At 47.6% G+C, this 23,051-nt stretch overlaps 1 protein-coding gene across 4 annotated transcripts in view; it reads left to right on the forward strand.

Moving 5' to 3' along the window:
• USO1 (USO1 vesicle transport factor) overlaps positions 1-8,923 on the forward strand; it is a 79,142-nt gene extending 70,219 nt beyond the window's left edge. For all 4 annotated transcript variants that reach the window (XM_044447395.1, XM_044447396.1, XM_044447397.1 and 1 more), the window contains 2 exons: positions 4,322-4,537; positions 7,629-8,923. In XM_044447395.1, the coding sequence (XP_044303330.1) occupies positions 4,322-4,537; positions 7,629-7,712 (300 nt within the window). In that variant the 3' untranslated portion in view covers positions 7,713-8,923. The remainder of the gene's footprint in view (positions 1-4,321; positions 4,538-7,628) is intronic.
• The last annotated feature ends 14,128 nt before the right edge of the window (positions 8,924-23,051 follow it).

Genomic DNA, 23,051 nt, shown 5'->3' on the forward strand with positions numbered 1-23,051 from the left:
CCCTTTCCTCCTCCGTCACCCCAAGCCAAATTCGGTTGTTGTGGAATCCTCTCAGGGCCGAGAAGCACGTGGACACACTTCGCCTTGTGATAAGGAAGGAAGAAAAGTTGACTCCCTCGCCCGCCGGGTGTACACTGCTTTGGGTCTCGAATTACGAATTTCAAATTATGAGGCGACCCTGGTGCGCTATCAATACTTCCTTATGCAGCGCCTAGATACCATCATTGACACCTTCCCAGGCAACCAGGGCGAGTTGGCAAAAACTTTTGTTAAGGAAGCTATGCAGGTGGTGGTGCAACAGCTTTCCACAGCTAGGCACCACATTGATTCTGATTTGAGGTAGCTTGTCGGTGCCATTTCCCTCCACAGACATGCCTGGCTGCGTAATTGTAATTTTCCGGAAGAGATGAAGTGGAGAACTGAGGAGATGCCGTTCGACAGATCCGGTCTCCTCAATGCGAGGACGGACAGTAAACTGAAAAAGATCCATGAATCCAGAATGACAGCTCGGCGTATGGAAGTGCAGTCCCAGCCCCGACATAAGTGGTCACGGTCACGTCCGCAATACCGCCAACAATTCCAACCTTGGCAACAACAACCACATCAACGCCAACAGTGCCGCAGACAGCAACCATCCCAGCGTTTCCACCAGGGCCACCGTCGTTTCGACACAGATCGATGACAGCGCTGATGGGATGTGCGAGCCTTTCCTCTTCTCCCAACCTCACCCTCCCCTCTCTCATTTGGGGACCGACTAAATAGTCGACTTCCCATTTGGGAGTCCATTACATCTGATGGATGGGTGTTATCCATTATCCAGCACAGCTATAGAATTGAATTTGACGTTGTTCCATCATCGAATTTTATCCGTTTTACACCGGCCTCCTCGGTACTACTGGATGAAATTCACCAGCTCCTTACTAAGGGAGCTGTTCATCGCTTATCGTTGTCGGATGGACTCCATGGATTCTATTCTAAATATTTTACGGGCCCGAAACGAGATGGGGTTCTCCGACCCATATTGGACTTGAGAGCTCTCAATAAATCCATAACACCAAAGAAGTTTTGGATGACCACGCTCCAAAATATACTTCCGTTGCTGGGGAGAGGGGATTGGTTCGCCTCGTTGGACTTGAAGGATGCCTATTTTCATATTTCAATACATCCACACCATAAGCGATTCCTTCGTATCACGGTAGGCTCTGAGATCTACAAATTCAAGGTGTTACCGTTTGGATTGGCCACTGCACCAAGAGTTTTTACGAAGTGTATGGCTCCTGTTTGCGCACACCTTCGACTACGTGGAATTCGGATATATCCATACCTTGATGATTGGTTGTTGGTTTCCGACACTAGGACAGGTCTATTGTCTGCCGATGATATTACTTGTGCTCTTTTACAAGACCTTGGACTCTGTATTAATCAACAGAAGTCTTCTCTTATCTCTGCACAGACGATCAACTTTATCGGAGCCCGGCTGGATTCTACTTTGACAAGAGCCTTTCTTCCTCAAGACAGACAGCACGTCATCACTCAGTGCATCTCTCGGATTCGACAAGAAAGGACTGTCCCTACCCGATCTATCCAAAGTCTATTGGGACACATGGCTGCATCCATCGCTGTGGTTCCACATGCCAGACTCAGACTACGTCCTCTTCAGTTATTCTTCAACGGAATGTTCCGACCACAGAGAGATCCACCTACCAAACAGATTCGGCTCCCAGCCTCCGTTCTTCAGTCCCTGTCATGGTGGACAGAACCAGCCAATTTGAATGTCGGTGTTCCGTTTTGGCCTCGGTACCTTACAGTGACTCTCGGTACCAATGCGTCTCTTCTTGGATGGGGAGCCATTTGCTCCGGACAACGTACCCGAGGGATGTGGAGTCCCAGGAATTCCAGGAACCACATCAACTTTCTGGAACTTCTTGCTGTTTTCAAAGCCCTGCAATCGTTCGAAGACGTGCTTCTTCATCAGGTTGTCCAGGTAACTTCGGACAACATGGCTACAGTCTTTTATTTGAACAAGCAAGGGGGAACCCGGTTCCCGAAACTAGCCCGTCTGTCCATCAAAATTTGGGACTGGTGCATACCGAGAGGTATCACTCTTCCAGCAGTACATCTTGTGGGTACGGACAATGTAGAGGCAGACCTCTTGAGCAGACATATGTCGCGGTCACACGAATGGGAACTGGACCATCGGGTTTGCGACAGACTGTTCCGCCTCTGGGGTCCACCGGACATAGACCTGTTTGCCACCCAACAGGACAAGGTGTGCATGAACTATTGCTCCAGAGCGGGGATAGGACAGGGGTCGTCCGGGGACGCCTTCATGATCCCCTGGACCAACCTGACTTTTTATGCTTTCCCGCTGATCCCCCTCATCATGAGAGTGTTGGCAAAGATTATTCACGAAGGGGCCACAGGGCTACGGATAACCCCCTGGTGGCCGTGCCAACCATGGTTCTCAACTCTCCTTCACATCTCTCGGGAAGATTTTCTTCAGCTCCCTCTCCTTCCTTGTCTCGTTACTCAAGAGAGAGGCACGATATGACACCCAGACCTATTGTCGCTGAAATTGACTGCCTGGAGGATCTGATAACTGTATGTACTGCACCGGTGTCGACGCCACCGGTGATCCTCACTACCTTTACTCCACAGACTTTACATCCAGATCTGCTATATATTCTCGAATCTGCATTAAGACCGTCCACTAGGAAGTTGTATGCAGCGAAATGGCGTAGATTCTCCCGCTTTGCCGAATCTCACTCATTTCTGGCGTCATCGGCGTCGATTCAGCAGATGCTTCCATTCCTCTTCGAATTGCATCAGTCTGGACTAAAACCTTCTTCCATAAAAGTATATACAGCAGCGATTTCTCACTACCGTGGAACTGTTCAAAGTTTCTCTATTTTTTCTCAACCTCTGATTAAAAGATTTTTGAGAGGATTGGGTAACCTCCATCCGATGATAAGGCCTTTAATGCCCACTTGGAGTCTTTCAGTGGTTTTGCAGGCACTGACCCGACCACCTTTCGAACCCATGGCGACAATCGATTTACGCCTTGTCTCATGGAAGACTGTTTTCCTAGTAGCTATTACTTCAGCCCATAGATCATCTGAACTTTGCGCCCTTAGGGTAGACCCCCCTTTTTTGAATTTCATAAAGAAAAGGTAGTTCTATGGCTGGATCTGTCTTTTCTTCCAAAAATTGCTACCTTGTTTCACATGCAGCAGGAGATCGTTTTGCCAGCGTTCTTCCCAGCTCCTCCGAATCCGATAGAGAGATCTCTGCATATGCTGGATGTTCGTCATTGCTTAGCCTTTTATAGGTCTAGAACTGAATCTGTTCAACACTCCAATAGACTTTTTGTTAAATACTCAGAACACGACCGGGGCTATCCAGTCACTTCACAACGACTTTCCAAATGGATAGTGCACAGAATTGCGCTGTCTTGCCAATTGGCTAAATTGGACTTCCCATCTACTCCAAGAGGTCATTCTACAAGGGCTGTGGCTGCTTCTTCAGCTTTTGCATCGGGAGTTCCAATGGAAGATGTTTGCAGAGCTGCCACTTGGGCTACCCCATATACCTTTGCCAGACACTACAGACTTGAAGTCCGCGCCAGACAAGACTGCTCATTTGGCAGGGCTGTCCTCTCTCTATTCTTCGCTGATGACACCTCCCTCCTCCAAGTCTGGGTAAGCTTGTTATTCTACCCATATGTGTGATGCACAGAGGCCACGACAAAGAAGAGCAGGTTGCTTACCTGTAACTGATGTTCTTCGAGTGGCTATCTGTGCAGTCACACAACCCACCCGCCGACCCCGCTTGGTGTCATGGGTGGTCCGACTCCCTTCTCTTCAATGCTAGGATCTCTTTAGATATTTGTCGTACCACTGAAATTTTTGGCTTTTTTGCCATTATGACAGTAACTTTATTAAGAGAGTGAACATCGGTCTTTCAAAGACTGGAAAATGGCGGACACTCTGCTCCTTATATAATGCTAGAGGGGAGGGGGAGCGGAGTTCCCGCCAAAAACCGTTAGCTGTTAATCTTTCCGGCCAAAGGCACTGCATAGGCGCAGAACCCATATGTGTGACTGCACAGATGGCCACTCAAAGAACATCAGTTACAGGTAAGCAACCTGCTCTTATAAACAAACTCTTTGTATGAGACATCAAAGATAACTTCCTATCTTAAAAGAATGTTGAATTCTAGTGCTGTTGAAACATACATCAGTGAAGAGTGTGCCACACACATCTGCATGCCCAGCATTTTATGCATGTTCATTGGTAATATTTTATCTTATTTTTCCTGCCAGAATGATATTACAGCTCTCAGTGAGGAAAAGGTATCTCTGAAGCAGCAGCTGGACTCATCCAATAGTACTGTGGCTATTTTGCAAAATGAGAATAGTAAATTGCAGCAGGAAGTGGCAGAATCTAAAAAAGAGCAGGATGACCTTCTGGTTCTTCTGGCTGATCAAGATCAGAAGATAGTTGCATTAAAGAATAAGCTGAAGGAGCTTGGAGAACCGGTAAGATGTACATTCATTGAAAGTAAATGGAAGACTTAATTCCGTTTGAGCAGTTGCTCCAAGTATCTGTCTGCACCATTCCTGTGTTACCACATTTTTAATATAAAATGATGGAATCAGTTCAGCATTTAGTCCATATTCTTTTTAGAGACAGTTGAAACTGATTGGATCATATCTATTTGTAAACCTAACCTCTACCACCATTGTGTGTAAACAGTTCTACATTGAGTTTTCCCTGGGCAAATTTAGATATTGCCAATATTTATTGAAATTGAAACAATACTATTTTAAAGGTTCAAAATGTACTTCCTAAGTCTCAAAGCTGAACCATTTGAACTTCAATTAACTTTATTTGTAATTCTAGAGTCACGGAAAGTACTGTAAGAGTTAATTAGGGAGAGATGTTATGACAGTTCAGGTTCAGTGTAGATTGATGGAATATGCCCAAGATTAAACTCCTCATCTTTCCTTCTAAATTTCAGAATGGTTACTGATGCACTGTTATCCTGTTTAATTGTAGGAACCCGTCCTCCATATCTTTAGGCAACACAACCAGCTATCCTGTTGAACAGGCACACAGCCTTTGCTTTTTTCTTGCTCCCTCCCTGTATTCCTTGCTTCGTTCCTGCATACTCTGTTGCTAACTCATATCTTTGTAAAACATTGGAAAAATATGACCATTCCTTTCTTCCCCTTTGTGAAACCCCTGGTTTCTGGCCTAGCCACTACCTTTTTCTACCCATCTGTTACCTTAGCTTGGCCATCTCATCCCTATCCAGCATTCTGCTACCAAGCAAGTCCCCTCCTTAAACTGCTGCTCTGGCTTTCTGTTGGCTCCTGTACAGAATAAACTGTCATTAAGGGACTCATTGATAGAACAAGTCAGCACAATAGTCCTAATTTGCATCAGCCATAGGCCTTCGCATATAAAATATAAATATATAGAAATAAGAACAAATAAAATGTATGAAGCTAAAATTACCTTAAAACATTCTGTGATTTATATTATATGGTAGTACCAAAATTATTGGATTATTCATTGAATCAGGTCACCTCAGTCCATAATTATTTGTAAAAATTGCAAAATAATAGAACATGAGCTACTGTTTCATCTCCACATAGACATAAGCCATTTCCCAAAGAGAATCTATTAAATTAACCCTCAGTATACTAAGGGCAGTATATTGAGTCTTGCCTATGTAAAAGCTCACCTGTATTTTAGAACTGTTACATTTTCCAGATAAATGCCATTAAATTAGAAGACCAAAGTGAAAAATGACCATACCATGGGCATTTTTTGCAATAGCTAGATTGTTCTGTTGTTCAATATCATATAGGTGTTATTTGAGTAAGGCTTTTGCTTTGCTGACTCTTAACTTCAATAAATGCTGTGATGATTAGATCAGAAAAGTGAATTTTTTTGATGACACACTTTATCCAAACACCCTCACAGGAGTCTTGCAAGATCAAAGAGAGTAAGCCAGTAGGGATTAAATACAGCTGAAGCTAGAAATTAAGTGTCCTACACCAGACTTGTAAGGGAAGTTAGTTTCTGAAACCGCAAGGCATTTGGAACACAATATGGAACCAAAAAGATTTGTCCCAGGAACTTAGATTAAACTACTTCCACATTTCTAATATATGGATCCACACAAATCTGGGCCTCATAATGTAACTGTGCTAGAGGTTTAGCACAAAAGTGTTGATGCTATGTAGTTGCCTCCTTTGTGTAGAAAAAGTATGTCAGAATTTTAAACTCTTGAGATGCCTTTTCCACCACATAATTCTGATGGCCTGACTAAGACCCTATTGATTGAAAAAGCACTCCAAGGGTATTTAAAGACTTTAACTTGTTCAAATGGTTGGTTATCCATAGAGCATCTCTGGACCCTGTGACTTCTAGAGAACACCATGACTTTAGATTTATTGTAATTAACAGCCAGGTGTTCTTCATGACAATAATTGGAGAATGCCTTCAGCAATTTTTTTAAGCCTGCTTTAGTTTAGGATAAGAGTACAATATTATCTGCATTAAAAAGATGGAGATAGATTTTATACCCAGTTTAGGGTCATGGAATGCTGCAGATGTTAAGATTCTTAACAATGGCATTTATATATAGATTAAACAATGCAGAATGCAGCCTTGTTTGACTCCCTTTGTGACAAGCACAGGTCCAATTAGTTGCCCATCTGTGGAACATTGTACCTTTATCCAGGTGTTGTTCTGTAAGCATATAATAAAAAAAGAAGTCTTCTGTCTGCAGTTAGAAGATTTAACTGGTTCCAGAGTCTAGCATGGGAAACTGAATCAAATACAACTGTTGCATACAATGTACTACCTGATCTCCTAGCATATTATTTAAATTAGCTATAACAAAGCAGCAATCTACTGTGTATCTACCTAGTTTAAATCCTGCTTGCTCATCTGCCAGGATAGTTTCATCAGTTCTTCATAGTCTCTGTGCATCATACATAAGGGCTTTCATGTCCACAGAGAGCCCAGAATCAGGAAAAGCTTCTGAAGCTAAGTGTTCACATAGCAAGCAGGAACCCTTCCCCCTTCCTATTCCCAGGACATTGTGGGAGGGATTCCCACCCATCAACTAGCTTGCTATAAATATAATTTATAATTTAATTTATGCATATAATTTACTAATTACACATTGCGAGCTAATTGGGCAATAATTTGCCGAATCCAATATAAGGGCTTACTGTTACATTTACAACATGGGTTCTGCTGCAGTAAGGCTCTTTTTCATGCCTGTTGAGTACTGTCAAAAGCTGTAGAATATGTTGAAGGAATCCATGGACTGTCATTCAAATAAATGATATTATTCAGTATTAAAGTTTAATTAGATTTGCATATGAAGAAAATTCCATAGCTTTGATGAAAAACTGTTACTCAGTGCTGAACACAGGCAGGCACCATCTCAAAAGAGGTGTATCCTCCCATAAGAGGGAAGAAGGCTCTTCTAAGAAGGCTCCTGACACCCATGGTTTGGCAAGTACTCCCAAATAATTACCAGCTTGAAGAATCTGCTGCTCAGTTCAGCAGTTAATATGTTGATTCCCCCACCCCTCTCTCTGAAAGGTTGAAGATGAAGATGATACTGAATCTGGTGACCAAGGTGAAGAAGATGAAGAAGAGGATGGGGAAGAAGTTGAGGAAAATTAATTGTGTTTTATTATGTCACATATGGGTATCTTTTAATTACGCATTGTAAGAACAAATGTTGATGGTTTTATGATGAAAAGCCCCTGGTTAAGGAAGCAGAAGAATGAGTGGAACTAGTCCTGAGTACCAGATGTGGTAAAGAAATGCTTTGTAGCTGAAAGAGCAATCTACCATTTGAGTTAAACTTGCACATCCAGAAATAATTGTTAACACAACAGAAACAGTTTTAGTTGCTGTCAGAAACATTGAAGGAAACTGTGATAAATTGTGTTGCCATTCCCATGTGTTCAGTGTGTTTGTCATTACTTAACTTTCCTTTTTGGATCTTTGCTGTGATTAAATACAGTATGTATATGGTTTAACATCTGTTGAATGAAATCATTATCTCGTGTATTCAGCAGAGAGAGAACTCATGGGCTCTTTCTTACTATTCTTTTTTTAAATAAAGATTGGAGCATACAAGCTGGGCAAGTAAAGGCTTCCTTCTTAGTATTGTTTGGCTTTCTTCTCAATAGATTTCAGATTGAGAGGACCAATTTAGCATTGAGTGCCTTGCACCTACAGCATTCTGTACCTCACAAGTTAGAGAAACTGAAACAATATGGAAGGATTTTCATAGATAGCAAGTAGTCATTGGTAACATGTTAAAAAAAGTTCTTAGTTCTTAATAAAAGTTCATGCAAAAGTTTAACATACTATCAAATTACTGCTTTAAAAAGAAACCTGTTTCTCACTTAGATGACACAACGATCGTGATTTACTGTCTTTTATGCCCAATAGATGAAATGTTTGAAAAGAAAAATGTAGTTGCTGCATCATCTTGCTGTTTTTGGTAATAAAAATAGATGATATAAATATTTAATATTACTTGTAATTGCTTTTAATCATGTTATTTGAATGCTACATTATCTTGAATAGTCTTTTTAAAAATTTGACTATTTGAAATGCTATATAATATGGCATCTTTCATCAGGGAAACTAAGCAGTTGGTGAAGTTTGCAGTTTTTATGTTTGCAAAATTTTCAGAGTTTTATTTATTCCAGTGGTAGCTCATAAAGCAGTGAGCTTAGTTAACTCTAAAATAAGCAGGATGTGGGCCAGTACTATACAGATAGGTATTTATGATACTCTGTTTTGTACTTACATTTTATCCAAATATGGTTAAATTACAAAGCTGAGTTGCAGCAAAATAAATTGGAACACTACCATGATATTGTAATACTTCTTCGGAAACATAAGTATTTCATGTGCAGAAGGCTTTCTGTTTGTTCCCAATGTATCCTTCACATGCAAGAAAAGGAAGTTCATTCCAGACTGGTATAAAGCGGAAACTTCTGTACTGTAATCTGTGAAAAATCACAGAACTCACATGACTTATCCTGAAGTTCAGCAGTTCTAATTCAGTGGGATACTGTTATGGTCTTCATATGAAACTTCCTTTTAAGTCATCACATCCAGTACTGTCTACTCTGACAGTTTGCCAGTACCTTAGGCAGATGTCTCTCCTAATCCTTTTACCTTTTCCTGAGTCTTTTGTTAAAAAATGGAGATGACAAGGAACTAGAACATATCAGGTCAGACAGTTATATAATAATCTTCAGTATTGTCTGTGCTGGCTGTCATTGGCTTGCTGTGTTCTTCTTCGTGGTCTCTATGCAATCACACCTATGGGCTTGCTGCAGAGTGCAAGGCCTTGATCAGAGTAAACTTCCAAAGCTCAGTGCCATGGAGTGGGCGGGAGCCCACCCTGCCCCCTGCACAGGTAGCATACAGCGGGGAGGCTCCTGCCCAGTCCCTCAGTTCCTTTCCGACTGCTCTTCAAGCCACCTCAGAGCGGACTTTCTGATCACCCATCTGTTTCGCCATCTCTCTCTCTCTCTCTCTCTCTCTCTCTCTCTCTCTATATATATATATATATATATATATATATATAATTAATTCTCCCCCCCCCATCTTTCACCTACCAATCCCTGGAGAGAGAAGCCTGCCGCCTCTTTCTCCCTCCCATCCTAGCAAAAAGCCCTCCAGGTATTTTCCTCCCCTTATTTTTCTTTTTTTCTCTCTGCCACGTGCATTCCCTTTTGAACCACATGGCCAACTCCACTTTACGCCACTGTGCCTGCTATGCGACCTGAATGCCTGCAAACAGTGGGCATTCCAAGTGCCTTCTCTGCCTTGGCAAGGGGCACGTCATAGAGACCTCCCTGCACTGCCGGACCTTTAAAAAACAGATGCGCCGGCAGAGGGCCATGCGTCTCCGGCAGGCCTTATGACAGAGGGGCCCTTACCACTGTCAACCCCTCCAAGGCCAACAACACCCCCCTGCCGAAGGCAGTTCCAAGCCCTGCAGGGCTAGGAAAAGAGCAACCTCACTGGGCGAGGGCCTCTCCAGCACTGCAGCTCTGGTGAGGACAAAGCGCCTTTCCACAAGGGACCCTGCCCCCCTGGCGCCGGAGGCCACCCAGGACTGCCCACAGATCCCAGACGTCCTGAGCATCCCTAAATGCGACCTCCATGGTCCGTGGATTCTCTGGACGTGCACTCCTTGGCAGTGTCGCCAGTGCCCAAGACACTGCCAGCATGCAGCCTGGCTGCCATTCTGGCCGCGGAGACTGCCACCCATGTGTCCACCCCCTCGAGGGACCGCCAATTGCTCCTAGGTCCCATGGGCAACACCGCTTTCCCATGGATCCAGCAGGCACATCGCACGCCCCCCTAGAGTCAGGGGGTTGTCATTGCCCTCTGCGGCCTCCTTGCATTCCAGTTCGCCTCCCTCGACTCTGCACATGAGGAAGCCCTGCCTTGCCGAATTTGGCTCCGGGTCCTCAGAGGCATGCGTTCCCCCTGCCTGCCTGAGGCTCCTGGCCTCCAAATGAAGGCCCCAGTGTAGACACAGCGCCCAGAGCCCTACCTCCTCATCCTCCATCGACACCTTACGAACCCCGCCACTGCTCTCCTGCCTCCCCACCCAAGCCCAGGGCGCATGTGAGAGACCACAGGAGCCAGCAAGAACACACCGGGACCATGTGGCACCTGAAGAGCCCAGCAGGAAACAGGGAGCATGCTTCTGGGAACGCCATGCCGTTGCCCCCCACTGCTGCCAGGACTCCTCCAGCAGGGAATCAAGACGTGCCACCAGCCCCAGGGACAGGCCCCATGCGCACTGATGCCACTGGCCCAGCAAGGACTCACTGGCAAACAATGCAGTCTAAACCAGCCCCTTCCCCCCACCAGCGCTGCCGCTCCCCCAGCCCTGCAGCAGCTCACTGCAAACACCTGTTTCTCACCGGGATCAGCAAAGCAGGAGCAGCTGCCTTCACAGGACTTAGGTCAGAGCCAATCCCTGGCTTTGGGATGTTCTCCCTCTCCTGCAGTCTCCATTTACTCCCCAGATGGCCAGGCCCTAGACCAGGACCTCTCTTTCTCTCCTGCTAAGGTGGGTGGCTTCTCTGACCTGGTGCTCTGCATGGCCGAGGATCTTGGCTTTCAAGCTAGCTTTCAAGCCTCCCACCCACCCGAACCCAAGACTGACTCATGCTATGATGCCCTGGCCTAAGGGGATACCATCCCTGTGTTCACCCCTGCCTTGCCTGTGCTGCTCCACGCAGTGCAGCAGTCCTGGAAAGCTCTTGCAGGGCCACTGGCCATCTCAGTCAGGGCTAAGTCTGCCTACAAGGTGGACAAAGAGGGATGCTGTGTAGATACCATGGCAAAAAAGATCTATGTGGCCGCTGCCCTTGGGTTTAAGGTCTCCGACTGTGAGGCCACCATGGCCAGGTACCAGCTTTTCCTGTGGGAAAAGATGGGTGCCATGGTAGACCAGTTCCCAGACCACCTCTGGGATGCAGTTTGCCTAATACACACTGAGGCAGAGGGCCTTGTTAGGTTCCAATTGGTGGCAGCTCAACACCATGTCGACTGCGCCAGTAAGGCCATGATGGGGGTGGTAGCCATCTGCCGCCATGCCTGGCTGTGTTGCACATTCCTGCCCTCCGAGCCCTGTGCCCACATTAAGGACCTGCCCTTTGATGGCGAAGGCCTCTTTGCACATACAGACAAGAACATGGATTCTCTCCATAAAGCTTGCACCACCGCCAAGCACATGGGCTTTGGCCAGAGCTCAGTGCAAAGGAGATGGCAGGGAACCCCCATGGCCCCCAATCGCTGCCCAGTCCCTGACCGTTCCACATGCCCCAGAGCACCATATGTCAACAAGAGGCAGGACCCTCAACCCCACCAAAGGCTCCCATGGAAGTGCCAGGATACCAGGCACCAGCGTTTATGTTCTAGTACAGTACCTCCCAGCTTGGGAGGCCATTACCTTTGACTCCTGGGTCCTGTCCATCATGCAATGGGGGTACAGGATTGAATTTCATGCTCTATTGCTCCTCAGTCGTGTCAAAACCACTCCCCCATCTCCAGCCCTCTGGGTGGAAGTCCAGGCTCTGCTGGATAACGGGGTGATAGAGCATGTCCCCCGTCAGCCCTCATGGGCTTCTACTCCAAGTACTTCACAGTACCCAAACAGGATAGGACTCTCAGGCCTGTCCTGGACCTAAGGGGGGGGGGGGGTGTACAAGTTCATAACCCCCAAGAAATTCAGAATGGTCATACTCCAGGGCATCCTCCCTCTCCTCAACCAAGGAGAATGGTTCACCTCCATCGACCTGAAGGATGCCTATTTCCATATTTCCAAGCAGCCAGAACACAGGCACTTCCTGCATTTCCAAATCGACCAGGATGCCTTCCAGTTCTTCGCCGTGGCCTCTGTGCATCACACATATGGGTGCTGTGCCTGCGCAGTGCCTAAGGCCGGAAAGATTGCAAAGCTAACAGTTTTTGGCGGGAAAACTCCGCTCCCCTCCCCCTCAACGCTATAAATAGAGTGGAGTGTCCGCCATTTTCTCAGTCTTTTGCAACCACCGTTCGCTGTGCCTCGAGCCTTTATCTCTCGTTCATATTGTTCTCCATTGCTATCTTCTTTTTGTTACTAGTTGTTGTCTTAGCTAGTCTCCAAGTTTTTTCCCCTGTTTGAGTTTTTCCTCTACTCTTCGACTTTCTAAAAAAACAAAAAAAAATTATCTTACCCTCTTTACAATTTCCTCCTCATTTCTTCTTCCGATGGCACAGCAGGCGACCTTCTGCAAATGTTCTCAGTGTGGGTTGAAGATGTCGCCTACCGACCCACACGATCTGTGTCTCCTCTGCCTCGGCGAGGGACACAGGACTGATAAATGCTGCCATTGTCAGGCCTTCACCAAACAGGTGAGAAAAAGTCGTGAAAACTGCCTGAGGAAGATGCTATGGGACCGGGCCCTTATGCAATCTGACCAAATGGCCGCTAAGACTACTTCGGCTTCTGCCGCGCCTCCACTGCGCCCATTGGCTGATGGTGCCCCAGTTGTGGAAACCCAGCAACCTCCTTCTTCTCCCCATAAGAAAAAGGAGAAGAAGCATGGAGGATCCGATAAATCCTCTGGCCATAAGAAGTCGAGGAAGGAGAAATCGGATAAGGTGGCCCATAAGCCTAGGAAACCCGATCAGGGTCGACACCATGATTCGGGATCGTCCGTACCATCGGTCCCGATGGCCGCAACAGTACTGATGCCGATGGGCCCATCACTGCAGACCACTATGCAAGTGATTCCACCAGGGTCCCCTAGATGCGTCATGCGCTCGGTGTCTTCGTCCCCCGAGCGACCCAAGGTTCCGCTACACGAATCCATTTCTGATGGCGAGATTCATGACTCCCCACCAACAGCACGTTCTCCAACACCAATGCTGCACCCTGGACCAACTACGGGACCGGTCTCTTTTCAATCACAGCACCAACGTCATTCCCCGGAACAGCTTATGGAGGAATGGGACCAACCCCACTATGGTAGTCATCGCGGGGGCTGGGATGTCTACCCATCCTTCACCTATTATCCGTCGGCTCGCTCCCCAGTTCTGAGAGGAGACCCATCCACCTCCAGGCCGTAGAGATTGGGACATCCCGTCTCACCAGGGGATTCCTCCTCTAGTGGCCCGCTGCAATACAGGACCAAATCGGATGACTCTGAAGTGGCTTCGACCTCCCCTGATGTAGCCATCACAACTCAGGGTCCGGGATCACCGGCGGAACCCCATGTCACCTTTGGGGAACTGATGGCTAGGCTTGTCTGTTCACTAGATATCAAAGCCCAGCACCGTATTGATCCTAGCATGGACAAGTTTTATGACAATCAGCAGCTATCATCCTGCCTCTAATTACGACCTTCCACCAGGCCATGGTGCAGCCTTGGGATCTGCCGACTCAGCCCCAACCTACATCAAAACGGTACAAGGCGATGTACTGAGTTCGGGAGCAGGCCATACCATTTCTCCTGCACCACCCGAAACCGAACTCGGTGGTCGTCGAATCCTCCCAAGGACGAGAGTCGTGGGGCCATACTGCACCTCGCGATAAGGAGGGTCGCAAGATTGATATGTTGGCACGTTGACTCTATGCGGCCTCTGGACTCAGTCTTCGCATATCTATTTATGAGGCAACGCTGGCTCGGTATCAATACTTTCTCATGCAGAAGCTTGATAACATCACTGCTTCTCTATCGGACCAGCAGAGACCTAGCAAGCCATGCAGGTCTTCATCCAGCAACTATCGATGGCAAGGCACCATGTTGACTCCGACTCCAGGGCTCTGGTCGGTGCCATCTCCCTCCACGTCATGCATGGCTGTGGAGCTGCAATTTGCCCGAGGAAATGAAATGCCAAATCGAGGAAATGCCATTCGACAGTTCCAGCCTGTTTCACTCAAGGATGGACCACAAGCTCAAATCGATCCATGAGTCCAGACTGACCGCCCGTCGGATGGAGGTTCCTTCTCAGCCCTGATGTAAGTGGTCATGGTCCCGTCCATCATACAGACTTCAGCAGTACTCGCAGTTCCTGGGGAGACAGCATTTCCAGCCACGTCAACAGCATCGGAAGCAGCCTCCGCAACAACGCTTCCAGTCACTTTGATTCTGAGAAGTGTCAGCACTGACAGGCTTGGCGAACCTCTCCTCTCTTCCTACACCCACCCTCCCCTCTTCCTTTTGGGGATTGACTGCAAAGTCGACTCCCCATTTGGGAGTCCATCACATCTGATCGGTGGGTTTTATCCATCATTCAGTTCGGATACAGAATAGAATTCGACATTGTTCCTCCATTGGGTCTGATCCAATTTACACCATGCTCGTCGGTGCTAGTAGACGAAGTTCTCCAACTGCTTCATAAAGGAGCGATCTGACAGCATTCATGTTCTGAGGGACTTCACGGATTCTATTCAAGATATTTTACTGTCCCTAAGCAGGATGGTGGTCTCCGTCTGATCCTGGACTTACGTGATATTAATAGGTTTATCAAGCCTAGGAAGTTTTGGTTGACTACTCTTCAAAATATCCTTCCATTGCTGAGGAGAGAGGATTGGTTCACCTCCCTGGACTTAAGAGATGCCTACTTTCATATTTCTATCCATCCCTCGGTTCTGACATATTCGAATTTAATGTTCTTCCATTCGGACTAGCCACCACACCACAGGTCTTCACTAAATGCATGTCTCCAGTGTGTGCACCTTCGGCTTCAGGGTATCCAAGTGTACCTTACCTGGACGACTGGTTAATAGTTTCCCATACCTGGGAAAGTCTCCTGTCAGCCGTGGATACAACTTGTACTTTGCTGGACGATTTGGGACTGTGTATTAATCGTGAAAAATCGTCCTTTGTTCCTTCACAGGTGATCGTTTTCATTGGAGCACATCTCGACTCCACCCTAGCGAGGGCATTTCTTCCTCCAGCTCATCAAGACAATCTTTGCTCATGGATCCATCAAATTCAATGAGACAGGACTGTTCCAGCTCTTTCGATCCAGAAGCTTCTGGGTCACATGGCTGCTTCGGTGGCTATCGCTCCTTACGCCAGACTTAGACTGCGACCACTTCAGTTATGTTTCAACAGGATGTTTCACCCACAACGGGATTTGCCCAGCAAACCAATTCGCCTTCCGCTGTCCGTCCTACATTGTCATGGTGGACAGTTCCAGACAATCTGAATATAGGTGTTCCATTCCGTCCACCTCATCCAACCCTGACTTTATACCGATGCGTCTCTGATCAGTTGGGGTGCCGTATGTGCATGGCTTCAAACACAGGGCACTTGGGACCGACAGGTATCCACCAAGCACATCAACTATCCCGAGCTTCTGGCGATCTTCAAAGCTCTCCGATCCTTCGAGTATACAGTCCAGTGACACGTGGTTCAAGTTGCATCCGACAACATGGTCACTGTGTTCTATGTGAACAAACAGGGTGGGACGAAATCCACTTCTCTAGCTCATCTCTTGATTAAGATCTGGGACTGGTGCATCTCGAGAGACATAACTCTTCTGGCAGTTGATCTAGCTGGTACCAACAACGAGGAAGCCGATGTGTTGAGCAGGTGAATGTTGACAACTCATGAATGGGAGTTAGATCGACAGATTTGCAATCAGCTTTTCCTGCTTTGGGGACATCCAGACATGGACTTGTTTGCTACCCACGAGAACAGGGTATGCGAAGCATTCTGCTCCAGGGGGGGCATTGGACTGGAATCAGCAGGGGACGCCCTTATAGTTCCGTGGTCCAACATCAACTTCTATGCCTTCCCTCTGATTCCACTGGTAAGGAAGGTCATATCAAAGATCATCCATGACAACGCTATGAGAATCTTGATCACACCCTGGTGGCCCCGTCAAGCATGGCTCTCCACCCTCCTCTTACTGTCCAACAACACTTTTCTCCGTCTACCATCAATAGCTCATTTGATAACGCAGCAAGATGGAGCTGTTTGTCACCCGGACTTGACTACATTGAGCCTCACAGCTTGGCGAATCCAATGACCCATGCTACCAACTCTGTACCGACGATTACACAAACACTTGGACTTCCCAGTTACAGAACCGAGACATCACTCGCTCACTCGGATCCAATAGACTTTGCCTCGGGGTTGAGCACTCTCGATCCAGATATCCAGCACATTCTCAAATCTGCTTTAAGACCATCAACTCAAAGATCTTACATGGCAAAGTGGTGTCGATTCTCCTCTTTTCCAGAATCCAATTCGTTTGCTGCTTCATCGGCTTCTATCAAAAATATCCTACAGTTTCTTTTAGAGCTACATCATTTGGGACTTAAACCTTCATCCATATAGGTCTATACAGCTACAATCTCCCACTGTTGTAACCCCCCTCATGATCAAACACACAGCCAGGGCATGGCTCATCACGAGTAAAAAGCATGGTCAGGGTGTCCTGTTCTGCGTAAGAACAAGGACACGAACACGGATGTGCAAATGTGCTTTTCCCTATTGTCCCCCTATTGTTCCCCTATTGTTCGCTGTCATTCAAGCATAAGTGTAAAAGAGTATAAAATCAATGTCTTCCCTCTGCTTGAGACCACACTCCTATGAGTGCTTGGTCCCTGCAGGTAAATAAACCTCTCTCGATAATTCCAACCAGTCTCTGGTCTCGTCCATAAAATCGCGGCATACAACATTTGGAGGCCCCAGCGAGATCTTGAGACTATCAGTCTTGCCTCCCCCCGACACCAGGGACGGGCCAATAGGCATCTTATGCCTCTACCCCGGTTTGGTGGGACGTCTGACTAGCCGAGAGAGGAGTTACCGGTAAGTGCGCACGGTGGTTACCCGCCATCTGTTAATCTCTGCAGATCTGGTATTGGAAAGAAAAGCCTGCTGGACGCAGCGTAAGGGCTACTTTCCGGTCTGGGGTGAGACGTCGCTTCCGGCCTCAGTTCCTGTTTAGGTTGTGCGTTTGTTTAAGATTGTCCGTCTTGTCATCTGTGTTGTTGTCTGTCTTGTTGATGTTCTGTCATCTGTTTTGTTGATCTGACACTTGAGTAATCTTTTTACAGGATGGGAAAATGGGGCAGGGCCAGTCCGTCCTGACCACCCCTCTGCAATGTCTTCTGAATAACTTTTCTGATTTCTTTAAGAGGGCTTCAGGATTCGGGGTCTCTGTTAAGCCAGGGACCCTCTGGACCCCTTGCGAATTAGAGTGGACCTCTTTTGACGTGGGATGACCCTCAGAGGGCTCTTTTGATTTAATCCTGATTAGGAATGTTGAGGCTGTGATCCTTGGGAGTCCCAGACACCCAGATCAGATTCCATATATAGAAACATGGCTGGACATCGCCAAAACAAAAACTAGTTACATTAAACGGTGTCAACGGAAACTCCCAGGATCCTGGTGTCCGTCCCTCCTTATGGTTAAAAAGGGCGGAGAACCCCACGACAGATTGCCCCTCACCCCATCCACAAAGCCCCACATCCTCACGGATGATCAAACGGGGCTGGAGGACGCTCTGGACACATGGACTCGGCCACCTCCTTATGCCCCGAATTCCCAGGCTTCCGGGAGCCCACCCCAGACTTCCCCCAGTCCGTCCCAAACGCGGAGCGGACTTCCATACGGCCCCCGTCCACCTGTTCCTCCGAAGTCCTCTAGCCCCGGGGGCAAGGGCGACAAACAGGTGTCGCCGTCCTCCCCCGATCCCGGCCCTGAGCCCTCCACTCTGTTGCCCCTCCGGGAGCTTGCCCCCGCTCAGGGGGTGGACCGTCCGTTTATGGTTTATGTCCCGTTCTATTGTTGCTGTCTGTGTTTTCTGTCTTTTCTGTTTGTATGGTAAAGTGTTCCCCTTTCTGGGAGGTAAGCATAGCCCAGAGTGGGTTTTGGGGTTCCTCAGGAAATAGAAACCCCCCACGCAGCCGCACCAATCTTGTCCTCTTCAGGGCATGGTTGAAAGCAAGGGTGTGGATAGGTGTTCTCACCCCTGAGATGAGAGCGTGTGTTAACCTGGCGTTGATTGAGAAAGATTCATGAGGTCATTTGCCTGAGCCCAAGCATGGCTGAGTCCGGCTGGGAAAAAGGTGGTGATCAGGGCATGTGTGTGTGGGATTTTTTCCTTCCCCCATTCCTTGTATATGAGCCAGAACTGGGAAGTAAGGAAATGTGTGGCCCTTGAATTGGGCTTGCAAACGCAGGTCCTACCCAGTTTTCTGGACATAATAAGCTTATCCTGTGTGAAAGCCCTGTGTGCAAGAGGGGTTATATAGAAACATTTTTATGAAGGTCCTTTCCTTGTCAGAAACCAGGAACACTGTTTTAATGTCTTTAATGTAAGTTTTCTGCCTCTTCCATCTGCCTTACAGCCCTCCTAGGTAGGAAGATTCCTTTTTTGTGAGATTAAATAATTGTGTTTGAAATTCCAGGAGGGGATGCTGATGGGCAGAGGAAAGATGGAAAAAAATGTGTATACTGTTGGGAATACTCAGTAGGAATCCTGAAAAGGATTCCCAGTGAGATAAAGGGTTTTATATTGGGAACATATTGCTGGTAAAGTTTTGCAAATTTAAATTGTTGTGTTTAGCAATTAGCCTGAGCAGTAGCAGGCTGGAATTCAACAGGGCAGAGTGTACAATCAGGGGAGGACAGATTGCAGTTAACCATTAATAAAAATTTCTGCCAAATTGGTTGGTTTTTCTTCCCCTGTTGAACTTGCAGCTGTTCGGAATGTGAGAGAATTTTAAGAGTTTTGGTAAATGGTGATTTGGTACTTTTTCTACTGGGAAAAAATATGGGAAGAAAATGTGTAACTTTTGGAGTAAAGACAAAAAAAAACAAATGAGAAAAAAAGAGGAATAGTCTACCTTGCTAAGAGCACTCCCATTATTTAAAGAGACAGTAACTGCAGCCTCTTCTCTGGATTTGGTCTGGCCAACTGAATTCAGGAGGGATTTGTGCTGGAAAATTTGGATTTCTTGACTCTGTGGGCTTGGCTATTCCACAGAGCCAAGAAAAGGGGGGATGCTCTGGCAGGAAGATACCACAAACACCACTTTGTGAGTACTGCAGAAGCAGCACACACAGCCTCTGAGCATGTGCAGAGTTCAAAATACTTTGGGAAGTTTGAGCAGCTCCACTTTCAGCCACAGATTGGAGGCGGGCTTGCACTAGTTCTCAAAGACAGTCTTTGAGTCCCTAGAAAACTCTAAAAGGAAATCTTGGTGTCTTGAAAATAAATAAAAGTTGTGTAACTGAGGTAAGGCATTTGAGGTCCTCTGAGTGTTCAGAGCTTGTATTGCCTCAGGAAAAATTCTGCCTGGGAAGGGTTGGGTTAAAACAAAGACCCTTAAGTACTCTCAGTGAGTCACTAGGGTTTTTTTAGGAAGGGAATCCTTCCAAAAAGCAATGTTGTGAGCATGTGATTTGTGTCAGCCATCAAGAGTTTTCCCTCTCCAATAACTTCTATTTTTCTATGCAACATGGATCTGGGTCTTATATATGTGTGTGGGTATAAGTTCTGAATTCTGAGTATACCATTTTGTTATTTTGCTATGTTACAACTGAAGGATTGGGAGGAAATGGATGAAACTCTGGGACGGTGTATGTGTATGCAGTAGGAAGAGTTTCTTTTCAAATCTATGAGGCTACTTTTCCCTTTGGTGTCCAACAGAAAGTTTTGTTTCCTTTTTCCTTTTGCAATGTGCCAAATATTAATGATAGTGATATTGCTGTTACTGTTGTTACTGGTATTGATGCCCTTACAGTAGCCTAATGTTTGTTGGGGATTGAGCCCATTTGCCAGCCCAAGGATGCCCAAGGATGTTCATCTAAATGCGCAAGCATTGATTGTTAGATGAAATGTGCGTTAGTTCAGGCTTGTTTGTGTTAACAATGGGTTGGTGCATTTTGCATCTATGTGGGAGAGTATCATCTCTGCAATAAGAAGTTGTGTAAAACTGTTCTCATTGTCCAGAAGAAAGCACATTTCTCTTTAGCCTAGGCAAGCAACAGGTTCATGCAACACCAGTTCAACAAAGGCTTTATTTTGTGTGCATTTTTGCATTGTTTGGATTGATTATAACTGGAAACAGCAGAACCCCCCTTTCTCTGAAAAACCACAAGGCCCCCGGGAATCCCCCGCCACTTTCTTGGAATGCCTACTTGAGGCATATAGGCAATACACACCTATAGACCCTCGGGCGGCCGAGAACTCGCGGGCAATTAACATAGCCTTTGTTTCACAGTCGGCCCCAGACATCAAAAGGAAAAAAAATACAGAAGCTAGATGGCTTTGAGGGAAAGTTACTTAGTGAATTAGTGGAAATAGCCCAGAAAGTATTCAACGGCAATCCTAGTGAAGGAGGCTAAGAAATTGACGTTGGGCCAGGACCTCCAGATCATCGGCGCCCACACGGTAGAGACCCTTCTCCGAAGCCCACCTGATCGCTGGATCTCCAATGCTCGCGCCACGCAATATCAGGTATTACTGTTGGACCCTCCCCGGGTAACCTTCTCCAAGTCTCCAAGACGACGGTCCTAAATCCGGCCACCCTCCTGCTGGGGGACGAACAGGAGGGCCCCACCCCCGATTGCACTGAAGTCCTCGACACTATCACCGGCACCAGACCAGATCTGTCCGATGTCCCGCTAAGCCCGCCGGCCCACAACCTATTTACAGATGGGAGCAGTTTCGTCAAGGATGGAGTCCGGTATGCGGGAGCAGCGGTGGTCACCAGATCTGAGGTAATATGGGCCCAGTCACTGGGACACGGCATGTCAGCCCAAAGGGCGCAGCTCATCGCCCTAGCGCAAGCCCTCTGGTGGGGGAAGGGGAAGACACGGACAGCCGGTACACCTTTGCCACGGCTCACGTCCACGGGGCGTTGTACCGGGAAAGGGGACTGTTGACCTCCGGGAGGAAGAAATAATGGAGGCCCTCTGGTTGCCAAAACGCATGGCTAGTATTCATTGCCCTGGGCACTGGTGGGATGAGTCGCCGGTCTCTCAAGGAAATAATTTCGCTGACAAAACTGTCAGAGAGGCGGCCCTAAGACCAGTAGGGCCGCTAGAGATCCTCCCGGTACATCTGCCTCCCCGAGTTCTTCCTGAACGGCCAACTTATTCACAGAAGGAAAAGGACTTGGGCGCACTCTTGAAGTTGGCGGTCACTGGACGGACCTCCTTCCGTTTGCCCTCCTATGCACGCGATGCTCCCCTTATAGGAAGGGTTTCACTCCCTTTGAAATTGTATTTGGGCAACCGCCTCCTCTGCTTCCCCGCCTGTCTAACCACAACTTGCTTGAGTCCTTGCAGGCCCTCGATCGCGTCTGGCACGATATTCGCCGACAGGTTCAGTCCAACATGGGCGAGACTACTGAGGCTCCGGACCCCGCGGCCGACCATCCCCCACACGAAAACCCGGGAGATTGGGTCTGGCTAAAGAACTTTCACCCTGTCACTCTAGGTGCCCGGTGGCTAGGACCCTTCCAGGTGATCCTCTCCACTCCCACGGCGGTAAGACTGGCCGAAAAACCCCACTGGTTCCACGTGACACAGATAAAGCCTGCTTCGCCAGTCCTCTCGGAACAATGGACGGTGCACCAAACCGGAGACCCTCTGCGAGTCAAGTTAAAAAGGGTCTCCTCCCAGCAGTCCTTCTGATTCTTCTCGCCCGCCCAGTAGGCTGTCCCCTCCCAAACCAACACCAGCCACTTACCACGGAATGGACCTTGCAGACTGATTGGCATACCTCCCCGCCAGTGGCAACCGTCCTGACTCACACCCACGATACCTCCCCGGACTTCCGCATAGATCTCTGCCAACTACTTCCGCCCGGGTGGACTCACCCAGGCCTCTTCTCGGTGCATACAGCTGGGGGGGGGACTGCCTGATCTGGGGGTATGGATGCGGAACTGATACCTTGGAAAGGGGACTGTCGCAGGAGCAATATTAAACGGGTTATCTCACGACCCTGGGGCCTGGTGGGACCTAACCAGGCTCTCCCTCACCCTCAGACCCCCACTCACCACATCCCTGGCACTCACACACAGCGTGCTCCGGTCCGGGCTGCTAGCCAACCCTCATCCAGCTGCTCATTTACACTAGTGTCCACAGTTTTTGAAGTCCTCAACAGGACCAACCCAAACATTACTGAGACCTGTTGGTTATGCCTGGGTCCTCAGCCGCCTTTTTACACGGGAGTGGGAGTAAATGTGTCCTTTTCTGTCCTTGCTAAGATCTTCTACTTGGAAAATTATGGGAGCGCCTGCCCGTGGGGGCTCCACCCCTCTATAACATTAGAGGAGTTCTCAGGTCAAGGGACCTGTGTCACGGGCCCCGGTGGGCCCCATGATGATCCACGATGCGCTGCTACCTTACTCCTGACCCCCACAGCACGTCCCTACCTCCTGGCAGCCCCAAATGGGACTCTTTTTGCTTGCCGATCCGGTCTCACCCCGTGCAGCTTATGTGCTGCCTTGG

This window comes from Varanus komodoensis, unplaced genomic scaffold (genome assembly GCF_004798865.1).
Source record: "Varanus komodoensis strain SLA01 unplaced genomic scaffold, ASM479886v1 scaffold51, whole genome shotgun sequence".
NCBI lineage: Eukaryota > Metazoa > Chordata > Lepidosauria > Squamata > Varanidae > Varanus > Varanus komodoensis.